Raw genomic sequence first — 14,787 nt, 5'->3', positions numbered from 1 at the left:
TCCATCAAAACAAAACTAACGTGGGCACTGTTGCCTTTCCTCGGGGGAGCTGGGACAGACGGCATCTTCGAGAAAGCAGCTCCCGCTCTGCCCCGACCCACCAGAGCCCAGGCGTCAGTAACCCGGAAGTGCCCGCTCCCCTCACCTGCCAACACGTGGGAAGGTCCCTTTCCCAGGGGGACAGCATGCCAAGACAGCAGCCCAAGGCTGGGCCAGGGAGGACGCCAACCCTCCACGTGCCCCCTCAGCTCCTCAGGGCAAACAGGAAAGGGAAGGCGGGGCGGAGCAACAGGCACTGTGACCCAGAGGGTGTTCCGGAAGTGCAGGTGCCCGGAGACAGGAGGGGACCCCACGATCGCCTGCAGGACAACGTGCCCCTCAGCCGGGACCTGGAGCCCTCGGGGCCATAGGACATCCACGTGAGGGCAGCACCTGTCACCAGCAGCTCAGCGTTTGCGCTGCGAACCTTACATGCGCTCCCGCCAAGGGAGACTTGACAGCAGAAACAGCTCACCAGCTCCGGTCTTCCCACTGAATGGGGTTCGGCGCTTGCGGGCGGGTTCAGAACCGCCTGCTGTTTTACGGTCTGAAGGCTCATTCAAGTTGTGGGTGCTTCCTCTCTGCCTTTGTTTCTATGATAAGGGAGGTGAGAGCAGCTAGACAATGTCCACGATGTTATCTTGGATCAGAAACTCTCCCCCACTCACCCTTCAGGGGTCTGGACGTTTCAGTTAAGACTGAGATTGCAGGGCTTCCCTGGTGGCGCAGTGGTTGAGAGTCTGCCTGCCGGTGCAGGGGACACGGGTTCGAGCCCTGGTCCGGGAGGATCCCACATGCCGCGGAGAAACTAAGCCCGTGCGCCACAACCACTGAGCCTGCACTCTAGAGCCCGCGAGCCACAACTACTGAACCTGCGCCACAACTACTGAAGCACGCACGCCTAGAGCCCGTGCTCCACAAGAGAAGCCACTGCAATGAGAAGCCCGCGTGCTGCAAAAGTAGCCCCTGCTCGCCGCAACTAGAGAAAGCCCGAGTGCAGCAACAAAGACCCAACGCAGCCAAAAATTAAATAAATAAATAAATTTATATATTAAAAAAAAAACTGAGATTGCGAAATGACTGTCAAAAAAAACTAATACAAATGAGTACCACTTACAACTACTTATCTGTGTGACTCAAGATTTCTTATACTATGCGATCAAAATAAAAAATAAAATTTCCTGGATGCTGAGACTGACATAAGACTTCAACTCCCGTCTATAATTCCTAAGCTGAAGTGTGTGAGTTCAGGACGACAGCTTTACAGTTCTGTTTAACTTTCTAAACACTGTGAACTTAGAAATTACTAGAGTCTCTGTTTTTTGCTGTCGTGATAACACGTGAATGACAACAGCTCTCTGATAACACAGCTGGCTACTGAGATTAAAAAAACTGAAAAACTGAAGCAAACTGGGAAGGAAGACACAAAAAATCACTACTGTGCACTAGGCAGGCAATTAACTAAAACTGTGCTACCTTGCGAGCTAAAAACAATCAACGGAGCTGTGTGAAGTGGCCAGGCACAGGAAACTGTACCCAAATCAGTAACTTCCACGCCACCAACAATCACTTAGAAAAGATAATCAAGAGTGAGCCCCCTCAACCCCACCAAATACAGCACATCTGGGAACTGTCTTAAATTTAGGCCGTGCACGTGGCCTACATAAGGAACACGATAGACCCTTTTCCGAAAGAGAGAAAACAACTTACAGGTGGAAAGACCACGTGTGATTTTAAAAGTTAATATTCCCAAATGATGTTATGGGTTTAATGACATTCCAGTTACAATCCCTAAAAGACCATTCTAGAACGGAAATAATTCAAAAGTTGGTCTAGAAGGACTGTGGAGAAAGGAGGCAGGGGAGGCCTGGCCCCCGGCAAGTGACAGGAGCAGACAGTCCCCTGCAGGAGAGGCAGGCACGCCAGCCCTGCAAGCGCCGGGGTCACTGACCCACGCGTGGCGCCGCCCCACCACCTGAAGAACCAGACCACACAGCAGAACTAACCTGCCTCAGCGCTCAGTACTTTAAACCCAGAGACTTCACACCGAAACCCAGACTTCCAGCTTCTCCTGAAAAACCCTGACAGCTGACCCTGCGGGACCACATCCTTCATGGCAGCCACGGCCGCACCCCCAGGTCACTGGTCACCCGTTTCCAGCCACCCACTGGGCCCCAAGCCCCTGAAACGCCAGCCGCCGATTACAGAGTTCACTTAGACCTCTGAAATCCAGAAAAGCACACTTCAGCAAGAGTAAAGATGTTCTACACTCATACGTTAATGCCTCCACATCATAAAAAGAGGTTTCGTGGCGACAAAGTCTGGTGACTATCAGAAGAGGAACCTAATTAAAATCAAAGCCCAGAGCTGGCTGGGAGCACGCTGGCAGCAGGTGGGGGCCTGCAGAGGCTGCTGCTCGGAGGGGCTTTTGAAAATACTCTGTCGTGTCCCCGCCAAACACTGCCCACGCGCCCATTCCCCTCCACGAAGACACCTGCTCACGGGTGGAAAGGCTGGGCCCAGCTGCTCATTTTAGGACTATATAAGAGCCAGAAAACTGGAAATACGCTTACACACACTTCTGCTTTAACAGCAATCGAGTTTTCCTGTGCAGCTTGTGTACTGCTTGTTTTAGGGAATTGAATCTGTCCCAGGCAGCATCCTCCAGGAAAGTTTCATGGCCAAGATGAGGCAACAAATCAACAATCTCAAATGAATAAGAAAATCCGAAGAGCCCACAGCTCCATGGACAAGGGGTCGTAAGGGTCCAACACTCTCACACAGGAAGGATCGGGGGTGTCGAGAGGCACGAGCTCCACTCCAGGCACCCGGGGCAGGTGGACGTGGACCCGGTGCCGACAGCAGTCTGGGTGCCCCACCACACAGGTGAGGGCGTCAGGAGACTAAGCTCAGGGGCGTGGGCAGGGATGATGGCTGGCGAGGAGAGTACAGCAGCCCCGCGGGAAGCTCAAGTCCATGGGTGACAGTGGACAGAGGAGTGTGGGTGCCACTCCCTCCAGGAAGCCCTCCAGCCTCTCAGCAGTACCACAGACCTCCCACCACACTCCAGATATGTCCCCAGGACCAGCAGGGCAAGCCCTGTGGCCAGCGATCGATCCACATGGTCTTCTCTGAAGGACCGAGCGCAGTGCAAGGGAAGGTTTGTCTGTGTGTTCATACGAAAAGCCACTGGAAATGGCAGCTGTGTGAGTGTGGAAAAGACTCAATACTGTATGCAGACTGTGGTTACCACTGCATGTTTCAAAAAACAGATACATAAGGAAAAAAGACCAGAATAAAATACACCAAAAGGCTAACAATTTCTGTAAAAGGTACTGGGATTACGAGTGTTTATTTTCCCAATATTCACTAATGTACGTGGATACATATTTCAAGATGAAAAGATACAGGTTTAAAAGAACACAGAGCAGGAACGTAGGCTATACCACCTCCCCAAACCGAGAGTCGCATGTCACTTGAGCACTTTCAAGCCCCCACCTTCAAACAGGCAGAGGGTGACACTTATCTACTTACACGCAGCTCGTCAACCCCACGGTGCTGGCACAACTGAGGCAGGCACAGTCCCCCGCACGACCTGCGATTAAAACAGAAAAAACAAAGTCAGCCTCCAGCCAGGAGCTTCACGCTGGCACGGGCTTTTGTAGGCTGAGTCTCCGGAAGCTGAGCGAAGGCGCTGCCCCAGCTGGAACGCGGGGTCTTGGAGGCAGTCCCTGGGCCCACGCACCCCACCTGGGGGCCCAGGCCCTGGCGGCCCTTCAGGCCTCCCCACCTGGGACCACCCACCCCCCCAGCCCCGGCTGCCTCTGGCGGGCAGACGCAGGGCGCACGTGATCCCCAGCGCACAGAGCAAGCCAGGGCCCCGTCCAAATGTCCCAACACGCCCCCTGCCCACACGAGCGGTGGGGGCCGTGAGAACTGCCAGGACGACCGATGCCAAGAGTGAACCAGTTCTTGGATAAACAGTAATGAGGAGTGCGCGGCACGTTTTCAGGATTTTCACGCGCTTTTGATGCTTTCTCTAACGCTAGTTCTCAAGCCCTTCCTCCAGCTGAGGCAGATCCACCTTCCTTGTTCCCCCAACAGAAGCCCCCCACCTCGAGACCTTAACTCAGAAATGGGCCCCGCGGCAACCAGACCAGCTGCCGCAGCGCCCAGACCCCCTGGCCTGCCTGCCCCCTGCACACCGCCCTGCCAGCCCCTTCCCATGCCCTCCCCACTCTGAAGGCCTGCAGAGCAAACCAGGGGTGGGCTCCAGGCTCTGCCCGCCCCACCCCCCGCCCCGGCACAGAAGGTGGTGGGTGTGTCACCCCCTCCTCCCGAAGCCCTTCTGTTGTCTCTTTCCTGACAACCACCCTGAACTCTGACCCCAGCTGGGTCTCCTACAACTCACTGCTACCCTAACTCCCCAGAGTTAGTCCTGGGCCCACAAGACGGCCCCCACTTCAAACGCCAGTTACAAGTGGGGTCCCCAGGCTACCCACACTCCTGCCAACTACGAATTCGGGGTATCTATGACCCTCTCAGTTTTGATAATTTGCTAAAATGGCCCACAGAACTCAGAAAAGTACTCTATTCACTACTGCAGTTTATCATAAAGGATATAGATGAACCGCCAGGTGGAAAAGTATATAGTGCAAGGTCTGGAAGAGTCTTTGGGCACAGGAGCTTCTGTCCCCATTGACTGGCATGTGCCACCAACTCAAAAGCTCCCCAAGCCTCCCTGTTCAAGAGTTCCTATCTTCACTGCCTAGGCATGATTGATTAAATCCTTGGCCACTGGCAACTGAACTCCATCTCCAGACCCCCTCCCCTCCCTGGAGTTTGGGTGTGGGTCTGGAAGGTCCAACCCTCTAATCACAGGTACCTCATTAGTATAAACTCTGGGGTGTGGGAAAGGGACTCATTATGAATAACAAAATATTTTCTTATCATTCAAGAAATTCCTAGGGTTTTAGGAGCTCTGCCAGGAACCCAGGATGGGGCAAAAGAGACCAAACTTATTTCTTCCTATCCCATACCTTTCTTCACCTGGCTTCCAGGACACCAGGCTCTCTGGGGTCTCCCCCCTACGCTGCTCCAGGCAGGATCCTCCCTGCCCCATCTCCAGATCCTCCCCAGGCACTCCGTGCCTGAACACCTGTGGATACACGAGACCCAGAAGTCCGACGGGCACCTCGCACTCAGCAGCTCCAAGAACTCCCGGCTCCCCCAGCCTGCTCCTCCCTAGTGCTCCCTTGTTTCAATAATGGTCAGAGGCCGGGCCCGCTGCTCTCACACCCAGTCCTTGGCACATCTGGTCAGCCCACCTCTACAAGTCCCAGCCCACTCCCAAGTCTGTGCCACACACAGCAACTTCCTCCCAAAGAGTACACGGTGCGAAGGGCAGGAAGTAACTCTGGAGAAGACACCACCTTAGCCAGTGATCGATGTCAGCACAGCCATGGTCCTACACCTGCAGGCACCCTTGACAGATGTGATAAGAAGGACACACTTCACCTCTGGGGTCTTCCTCCCCAAAACCCTTAACCCCAGTCTAACCATGACAGAAACATCAGACAAATCCCAATAGATGGGCATCCTACAGTATATCTGACCAGTCCTCCTCAAAACTGTCAAGGAGAGTCTGACAAACTGTCACAGCCAAGAGACCAAAAAGGAATGGTGACTAAATGTAATGGGGTGTCCTGGATGGGGTCCTGGGACAAAAAAAGGACATCAGAATAAAGTATGTGCAGAATAAGGGAAATCTGAATACACTGTGGACCTCGGTTAATAACAATGTATTAATGTTGGTTTACTGATTATGACAATGACCCAAATTGATGTAAGATGTTAATAATGGGGGAAATGTGCTCCAGAAAAGGGCTGCCACACCCAGCTGGGAGCATCATTTCCAAGGGTTCAGGGACTGGCTCCCCATGGTCCAGCCCTGGGTCTTGCAGGCTCTGGATGCCCTGTAGGTCCTACAGCAAATCAGCCGTCTGACCAACACTCAGCCCCTTAGTGTCCGTATAAAGAACAGTGCTAACTACGGGACACACCTGTGTTCCTGGAATGATACAACCACAAAACAAATTCAGCTGATTTTTAAACTGTAAACATGCTACAGAAACCTGTGTGGCGGGGCTTCCCTCGTGGTGCAGTGGTTAAGAATCCGCCTGCCAATCCAGAGGACACGGGGTCGAGCCCTGGTCCGGGAAGATCCCACATGCCGCGGAGCAGCTAAGCCCGTGTGCCACAACTACTGAGCCTGTGCTCTAGAGCCCGCAAGCCACAACTACCGAGCCCACGTGCCACAACTACTGAAGCCCGCGCGCCTAGAGCTCGTGCTCCGCAACAAGAGAAGCCACCGCAGTGAGAAGCCTGCGCACAGCAACGAAGAGTAGCCCCCGCTCACTGCAACTAGAGGAAGCCCGCGCAGCAACGAAGACCCAATGCAGCCAAAAATAAATAAAATAAATTTTAAAAATATATATATCAAAAAAAAAGAAACGTGTGTGGCCAAAGTATTTTTATCACCATACTTCAGAGGCAAGACATATAGAGAGCCCTGACAGCAGAGGGAAGGACTAAAAGCTGGACTGGGCACCCAGACTATCGTTCACACAGGAGTGCTTGCTGTTTCATGCCCTTCTCTTGGCTCCAAAGGTCTAAGCAGCTGATCAACCATTATTGTTAAAAAATGACAAGAACCGTGTCATCCAGGGTGCCTTTACAAACTGTGAACACCTTGAAATACATAATTTTACTTGACAACCTCAATCTCATAGGACAAATAACAAGCCAGAAACTCAGAAACGTTAACGTAAAAAGAGACATGGAGTGAGGGTCACTGCAGGCGCCCTACATGCGGGCCCCTAAGAGCCCCGCGTTATGTGTGATCTCCGTGTCACAGCTAGGGTCACTGAGGCTCCAGGTACAGCGGGACCTGCCTGAGGCCACGCGAAAAGGCCTGGGGACCCTGCACGACGCCCGTAACACCATAAAGGTATCGGTCCCAGGGACGTCCGTCTTGCAAGCCGGCAGGGCCTGCTCGCCAGGGTGTGGCAGACCCCGCCGTGCCCCCCGCCATCTCTAGAGCCCCGAACGTGGCCCGAGGGCAAGAGCGTCCTCGCGAATGGGCGCCAGGTCCACGGGTCTTAACCACGAGAGGAGCGCCGACACCGTCCCAGGGGTGGCTGTCAGCGCGCTCCCTTCTAAACTTTCCCAACCCCGCTCCCGACGCAGCGGCCGGCGGCAGGGCGACTAAGGTCACAGCGCGAATGAGTCACACGCGGTCCCCGCGGGCACCCACGGCCCGGACGCTCCCCACCCCCGGCGACCGGCCGGCCAGGGCGGGGCGGACGAGCAAGGCCGCGCAAGGCCCCTCCCGGCGTGACCCCGGCTCCGGGCTGGGTCCGAGTGCTGCGATCCACTCAGCGGGGAGTCGCCCGGACCTGGGGGTGGCGGGGGGCCGGCCCCGAGGCCCTCCCCGGTCCGCCCAACACGGCCCCGGCCCCGGCCCCGCGTCGTCGGCCGAGCGCCGGCCGCTTACCCCTCGGAGCGGCGGCGCGGGGCGGCGGGAGGCGGGCGGGCCCCCGGCCGCGGCAACTCCTCAGTAAAATGGACGCCATGTGCCCTGCGCGGCGGCCGCCGGCCTTCTGATGCTGCTGCTCCTCCCCCGCGGCGGCCGCGGCGCCTCCGCCCGCCCGCGGAAGGTTGAGAACGGCGGTTGGCTGCAGGCGGCTGGCGCTCAGCTCAATGACCCGGCACCGGCGGCGGCCATGTCCCGGCACCGACGTCCGGTGGCGCGGGGCGGGGCCGCCTGGTCGCCGCTCCCATTGGACCCTTAGGGCACCCGGCGCCGGCCAGGTGAGGGGCGGGCCCGCGCCGCCGCGGACTGCCCGTCCCGGCGTGCCCCGGGCGGCTGCCCCTGCAGCGCGCTGCATTCTGGGTCGCGGCTCGACGCTTGGCCCCGCGTGCTGGCCGCAGGGGCTCGGGGAGCCGGCGGCGCATGCGTGCTGGGCCCTTCCGGGTCCGGGCGGCGGCGGCTGCGTGAGGCTTGGTGTGCGGCGGAACCGAGCCCCGCGCCGACTGGCGGCAGATACCTCCGGGACGTTTGGGGGCCGTCCCCGCCGGGGGCTGAGGGGCGTCGGCGGCCGGGCCTCTCTGGCCGAGCCCCCGGTCGGCCTCCGCCCCGTCCCGGGCCGCCGCTCGCAACACCAAGGGCCCCGGCTTCCGGGCGGCGCCCCCAGTGCCGCTAACCGCTCGAGCGTCTGCTCCCGGGCGGGAAAGACCCGGCAGCCGTGACCTTTGGGCCTCACCTTCCCCTTCCCTAAATGCGGTCACTTGGTCGTGAAGGGTCGATGAGGTGACGCAGGGAAAGCAGGCTGGGGGCATGTGGGGCTCGGCGGCTCGTGGGGCCCCGTGGTCGCCTCCCCAGCAGGTCACGCCCACCGGCCTGCACCTCAGTCCTTCCCCGGGACTCCCCACCCTGCTTCCCACCCCCCGGCCTTTGCCGCTCTCAGGCCCTGCTCCGCCTGGAAGTTCTTTGCAGTCCTTCTTGCGTCCTCTGCCTGTCTGTCTTGTTCGCGGATGTGACCCCAGGGCACTGCTTGGCGAGGTCTTGCAGTGCACACTCAGCGCGCATGTGTGTTGTGCGGTGCAGGAGTGTGGAACTCCTGATCGCAGCAGGCGCCCGTCTTCAGGGGCTGCTTGGATGGCAGTGTCCCTAGGAGGCTCCCGCAGCACTCAGCCCTCACTGTCTGGAGGAAGTAGCCTGCCTGCGGTGGTTTTCCTGAACCTGCCTGAGCCAGAACTGCCAGGTGCTGGATCGGGATAGGCCTAGAGTCCCCGCCTCAGGTGGCGCCGGTCAGTGCAGGGCACTTTGAAGATGACATGAAGTGCCTGTATTGGCCCTGGGCAGTGAGCGCTGTAGACTTAGAATGCAGGGCTAATCTAAGCTCACAGATGCCTGACACCCAGGCCTCCACTGCCAACAAACCATAAAGCCAGGCTCCTACCCGTGCCTCGGGAGGGGGAGGGGAAGGGGGGGAGTCACAAGGAAGGACAGTCCTTGGGCTAGGCCTGAGCCAGGGCCAACAGGCGCTCAGGGTTGGACAGGATGGGACTTTTAACGCCCAGAGTGTAGGAGTATGCTGGTCTTAGTACTAGTAACTGACATTGGCCCTGAGCTCCTGAGGGCTCTGTCCCAAAGCTGTCGAGGGGCAGAGAGGGAGGCCCTACAGGGGGCCCGAGGATCAAAGCTGGTCCCTGATAATGCTTCAGGGTTCCAGCTGGCCCGAGACAGGGCAGAGCATGAGGCAGTGACCGACCAATGGGCATGAGTGTCCGTCTGTTTGCAGGACTTTGAATAGCAACACTGCTCACTGCCCTTGGGTGACTCACCCCTGGCCTAGCCAGGTGGGGTGGGAAGGAGAAACCAAAAATCAGGTCTTTGTAGAGCGGTGAGGGTGCTGTGTCTGGGGCTTCTGGGCAACCTGGGCAGGGTGGAGTTTCAGAGAAATTCATTTTTCAACAATCAATAACTTTATTGGGTTTCCTGGTTATCAGAAGAACATATGCTCACTGTAGCCATTCAGGTCTATAAAAATAAGTATAAAGAAACGAGTAGAAATCTGGCATCCTGCGGGCTTGTCATGCACACCGTTAAAGCCAGATGAAAGGCTGCCTTCCTGCCCTGCGTCCCTTCATGCAAGAAGAATGCAGTACAAGAACGCAGAATCATGGCGCAGCGAGTTTGTTTTAAAATTATGAACTCTTTCTGCCTTTTTTTTTTCTCTCTTTTTGGGGGGCTCCCTTTTCCTCTTCCCTGTGCTCCCCACATACTGTACATAAACTTCTATAGTCACTGCGCATTTACACAAGTGACAGAGTCGAGAAAAACAAGGTGGGATGTCCAGGCAGCACAAATGCCCCAGTTAGGGAGGTTAGAGAATCGGGTTAGGAATCAGGTTAAGGAGTCAGGTTAGAGATCACGTAAGGTTAGGGATGAAATTAGGGACCCGATTAGGGGGTTCAGATTATAGATCAGCTTAGGGAATCAGGTTAGGGGGCAGGGTACCAGAGGAGGCCTGGGCAGGGCCGTGTGCTGTGCTCCAGCCACGCCTAGGTGCAGGGCAAGCAGAACTGGACTGGGCCATGTTGGGGTTTGGCCCAGAGGTGTGATGAAGGAGGAAAGGGACAGTGGGGTCAAGGTGTGTGTGCAATAGAGTGGCTTATATAAGGCTTGACCAGGAAGCTCAAACTGGGGAGGAGGGGAAGGGGGGAGGAGGGGAAGGGGGGAGGAGCGGGGGGCGGCCTGGGACAGTGGAAGGTGGCAGGATCATCGGCCTGTGGGGCCTGCTGGGCCTGAAGGGAGTTTGGAGTCGGGTACCAGAGCAAGTGAGCTGGCCAGAGAGGGATGCTTACAACGGGGGTGGTGGGCGTGGCTTGAACCTGTGGGCCGAGGCAAGGGGTAGGGTGTGAGCCTAGGAGAAGAGCCCAAGGTGAGGCTGGAGGGCAAGGTCCTTGAGGAGAGGGGCCAGGTGCCTTTGAGCACCACGGGGAGGGGCGTGCCTTCCCCCAGCAGCCTCAGCCAGGTTCGTGCATGGAGCATACCCTGATCAAGCAAGATGGTGGCTGTGGGCTGGATGTGGGAGGGACATGCATGTGAGTCTTGAGAACCCAAGGATGGGGTCCATGGACCAAGGTTGTGCCTACTGGTTCCTCACGGCAACACCCACCCTCTCCTTGCCTCTTCATAGCGGAACCCTGGGTTTACTGAAAAATCTTTTTGCAAACCTTTAAAATTAAAAGTTTTAATATTAAAATTAAAATTAATGTTACTTCAATGTGTGTGTAGTGAAGCGGCCACGTCCCAGGTGTACAGTCGGAAGCGTTTTTCCACTGTACACACACCCGTGCCGCCCTCACTCCAATCACAGCAGAAGGCCGCCAGCCCTGCAGCAGCCTCCCCACACCCCCACCCCGATGTCCCCCCTTCTCAGAGATAAACTCTACTACGACTTCCACCTCAAAATCACTTCTGCCTGTTCTTTCACTCTATATAAATGGAATCAAATTGTGTGTACTTTTCTTTTAATCTGGCTGCTTTCACTTAGCATTATGTCTATGAAATTCATCAGCACTGTGGGTAACGTTAGTTTGCTGTTCATCTTTGCTGTGCAATGCCCCATTGTATGACTATACCACAGTTTATCAATGCTGTGGTTGACGGACCCTCCATTTTTGGCCATTCTGACTAAAGTTGCCGTTAATATTCTCACACGTGGCTTTGCTGCACACACGTATGCTTTTGATAGTAGAACTGCTGGTCAGAGGGTGTGCTTAAGTTCAACGTTAGTAAGTACTGACAGGTGGTTTCCAGGGTGTTCCTGCCAGCTTACCCGGCCACATCCCCGCAGACCCTGGTGCTGTGGTTACTGTGATGGTAATCACTCCCGAAGGTGGGGGCCTAGGGTGGCTTCGTTTTGCATTCCTTTCATGACTAAGAATTTGGAAGCACTTTTTCATATGCGTTTGAACATTTGGACCTCCTCTTTCATGGAGTGCCTGTGTAAGGCTAGTTTTTTATCCCTTTCTCCATTGGGTCCTCTGCCTTTTTCCTTTTGATTTGTAAGAGTTCTTTGTATACCCTTAGATTATATGCATTTCAAGCATTTTCGCCCATTCAGGATTACCTTTTAAATTCCTAATGGTGTCTTTTGATGAAGAGAAACCCTTGATTTTAATGCTTTAATATCTTTTTTGGTGAATGCTTTTTGTTTTTTGGTTTTGGGGTTTATTTATTTATTTATTTATAAATTTATTTATTTATTTTTGGCTGTGTTGGGTCTTCGTTTCTGTGCGAGGGCTTTCTCTAGTTGCAGCGAGCGGGGGCCCCTCTTCATCGCGGTGCGCAGGCCTCTCACTGTCGCGGCCTCTCCCATTGCGGAGCACATGCTCCAGACGCGCAGGCTCAGTAGTTGTGGCTCACGGGCCTAGTTGCTCCGTGGCATGGGGGATCTTCCCAGACCAGGGCTCGAACCCGTGTCCCCTGCATTGGCAGGCAGGTTCTTAACCACTGCGCCATCAGGGAAGCCCTATTTTTTATATGGTGAATGCTTTTTGTGATTGAAGAAATCTTTGTTACCCCAAGGTCCTGAAGATATTTTCATGTTTTATTCTAGAAACTTAATTGTTCTCTCTTTCACATTTAGGCTTATGATAATTTGGAATGGTGTTTGTTTTGTGTGTTGTGAGGCAGGGATCAAGGATTATTTTTCCCCTCTGGTTACAGAATGGATCCAGCGCCGTTTATTGAAAAGACCATCTTCCTTCCCCTTCTGTAGGCAGAATAATGGTCCTCAAAGATGTCCACATTCCATCCTAATTCTGGAATTTGTGATTATGCAACTTTACACAGAAAAAGGGATTATATGAAGGATCTTCAGATGCAGTTTGCTCTGGATTATCCAGCTGGGCCCAATGTAACCACGAGCGTCCTTAGGAAGGAAAGGTGGAGGAAGAAGTGAGGGGCAGAGGGAGGTCTGACCACAAGGAGGAGATCAGAGTGACACGGTATGAGGGGACTCAAGCAGCCATTGCCAGCTTTGGAGATGGAGAAGGGGCCTTGAGCCAAGGAACGCAAGCAGCCTCTAGAAGCAAAAGGCAAGGAAATGAATTCTCTCCTAGACCCTCCAGAAAGGAATGCAGCCCTGATGACACCTTGATTTTAGCGGATTTCTGACCTACAGAACTTTACGATGATAAATTTGGGTGGTTTTAAGCCACGAAGTTTACAAGAATTTGTTGCAGAAGCAAATAACTAATCCGTCCCACTGAATTACACTCGCACTTTTGTTATAAATCAGGTGGCCACGTGTCCATGGGACTCTATTCTGTGGCTTTTTGATAACTTGAGCCAATACCAAGTGGTTTTAATTACTGTAGCTTATATCTTGGCTTGAAATGTGCTGTCAGACCTGCAGCTTGTTCTTCAAGCTTGTTTTGGATGTTCTTTTTTTTTAAAATCAGATTTTAGAAATTAATTTTTAGAACACATATTAATAGCATTCATATATGCAATATAACTTAAGTAGTATTTGGTTTTTTTTTTTTTTTTTTGGTTGTGCCGGGTCTTAGTTGCAGCAGGCAGGCTCCTTAGTTGTGGCATGCATGTGGGATCTAGTTCCTTGACCAGGCATCAAACCCACATCCCCTGCATTGGAAGGTGGATTCTTAACCACTGCACCACCAGGGAAGTCCCGCAATATAACTTTAGAAGTTTTATTATCACTTATTTGATAATGCTTCCCTGTAACTTAACATGCCAATTAAGCTTAATTAGTTTAATCTCTCTCTTTGAGATGTTTAAGGGGCCCTCTGAAAGCTGGATGTTCTTGATGTCCTTTGATGAACGGAAGTTCTTCATTTTAGTACAGTCACATCTTTCCTTTGATAGCTAACAGGTTTTTCCCCTGTCCTTTTAGCAAAATCTTCCCTGACCTAAGGTCAGAAGGGTATTCACTTACATCTCCTACCAAAAGATTTAAAGATTTTCTTTTACTATTTAAGACCTTGATCCATCAAGAGTTTCCAGGAAATTTTGCATGTAGTGTGAGGTACAAGCCCAACTTCATTTTTCTTACGCTACAGATAACGCAGCATTTTCCCAGGCCCCCTTACTGAATGGTCTCTCCTTTCCCCCAATCGGCCGTGGCCCTCTGTCATGTACCCAAGTTCCGTCTGTCCTTCTCTTTTTTTTTTGGCATATGGAAATTTATTACTATCCTGCTTTCATCATCAAAACTTATGATCTTGGTCTTTCCTTCTTGCCTTTGTATAAGGCCAAAAGAGAGGCATTGGCTACTTTGACAACCTTAAAGCGGACTCCAGGAATGTCACCAACAGCATGACCTTTGTGACCAAATCCAGCAACCAGAACTTCATCATTTTCCTCAATAAAATTCAAACAACCATCACTGGGTACAAAGGCTGTGATTTTTTTTGCCATTCTTGATTAACTGAACCCTGACACACTTCCTGATGGCAGAATTTGGCTGTTTGGCTTCAACCCCTGCTTTTTCAAGCACAGTTCCCTTGGCATGAGAAGCACCTCCAAAAGGGTTGGCCTTCAGGGCTGTGCCCAAATGGGCTTTCTTGTACTGTTTATCATGCCACTTCTGGTCTTGTCGGTGGCTATGGAGCTTCCTGGCAGTACGAAGACCGCGACACTTGCCCATCCTGTAGGTGCCACGGGCCTGAGCGAAAGCTGTCCTTCTCTTTCATTGGTCAGCTGTTCCCTGTACCACTACGCCGCTCATGGTGGGTCCCCATCAGAGGCACAGCCACCCGGAAGCTAAGGAGGCCCCTGCATGAGACCCAGACAGGTCAGTGTATTCACACGGCTCTTTTCTTTTTTGGATAAGTGGGCAAAAGAGTGATATTTGGATTGCTATTGTTTAAGTCCACTGTCTCTTTCCTCCCTGCCTGCCCCTCTGGTTTGACTATGAAGTGCTTACCTGTGGTTTGCATCCCAAGAGGCTGAATCCTGCTTGGGGCTCACTGAGCTTCTTGGATGTGTAAGTCAATGTTTTTGTCAACTTTGGAAAACTTTTGGCCATCATTTTGGCAAATATTTTTTTTCTGTCCCATTTCTACCTTTTTCTCCTCAGATTCCAAAACACGTATGTTAAACCCTTTAATATTGTTTGCCAAGTGCCTGAGACTGTTTATTTTCTTCAA

General features: G+C 53.4%; 1 protein-coding gene and 1 pseudogene across 2 annotated transcripts in view; both read right to left on the bottom strand.

Moving 5' to 3' along the window:
• Nucleotides 1-8,364, bottom strand: part of LETM1 (leucine zipper and EF-hand containing transmembrane protein 1) — a 31,188-nt gene extending 22,824 nt beyond the window's left edge. Inside the window, 4 exon segments of the mRNA XM_082390873.1 lie at nucleotides 3,574-3,634; nucleotides 5,079-5,197; nucleotides 7,595-7,737; nucleotides 7,740-8,364. Of these exon segments, the coding sequence (XP_082246999.1) occupies nucleotides 3,574-3,634; nucleotides 5,079-5,197; nucleotides 7,595-7,737; nucleotides 7,740-7,988 (572 nt within the window). The 5' untranslated portion in view covers nucleotides 7,989-8,364.
• A 3,077-nt stretch (nucleotides 8,365-11,441) lies between these two features.
• Nucleotides 11,442-14,325, bottom strand: LOC309628416 (small ribosomal subunit protein uS12 pseudogene; annotated as a pseudogene). Its single transcript has one exon. The product of its transcript is annotated as a small ribosomal subunit protein uS12 pseudogene (transcript).
• Nucleotides 14,326-14,787: the final 462 nt, after the last annotated feature.

This window comes from Balaenoptera borealis (genome assembly GCF_965194805.1).
Source record: "Balaenoptera borealis genome assembly, chromosome: 4".
Lineage (NCBI taxonomy): Eukaryota > Metazoa > Chordata > Mammalia > Artiodactyla > Balaenopteridae > Balaenoptera > Balaenoptera borealis.
This window is presented reverse-complemented; position numbering and strand designations above follow the sequence as displayed.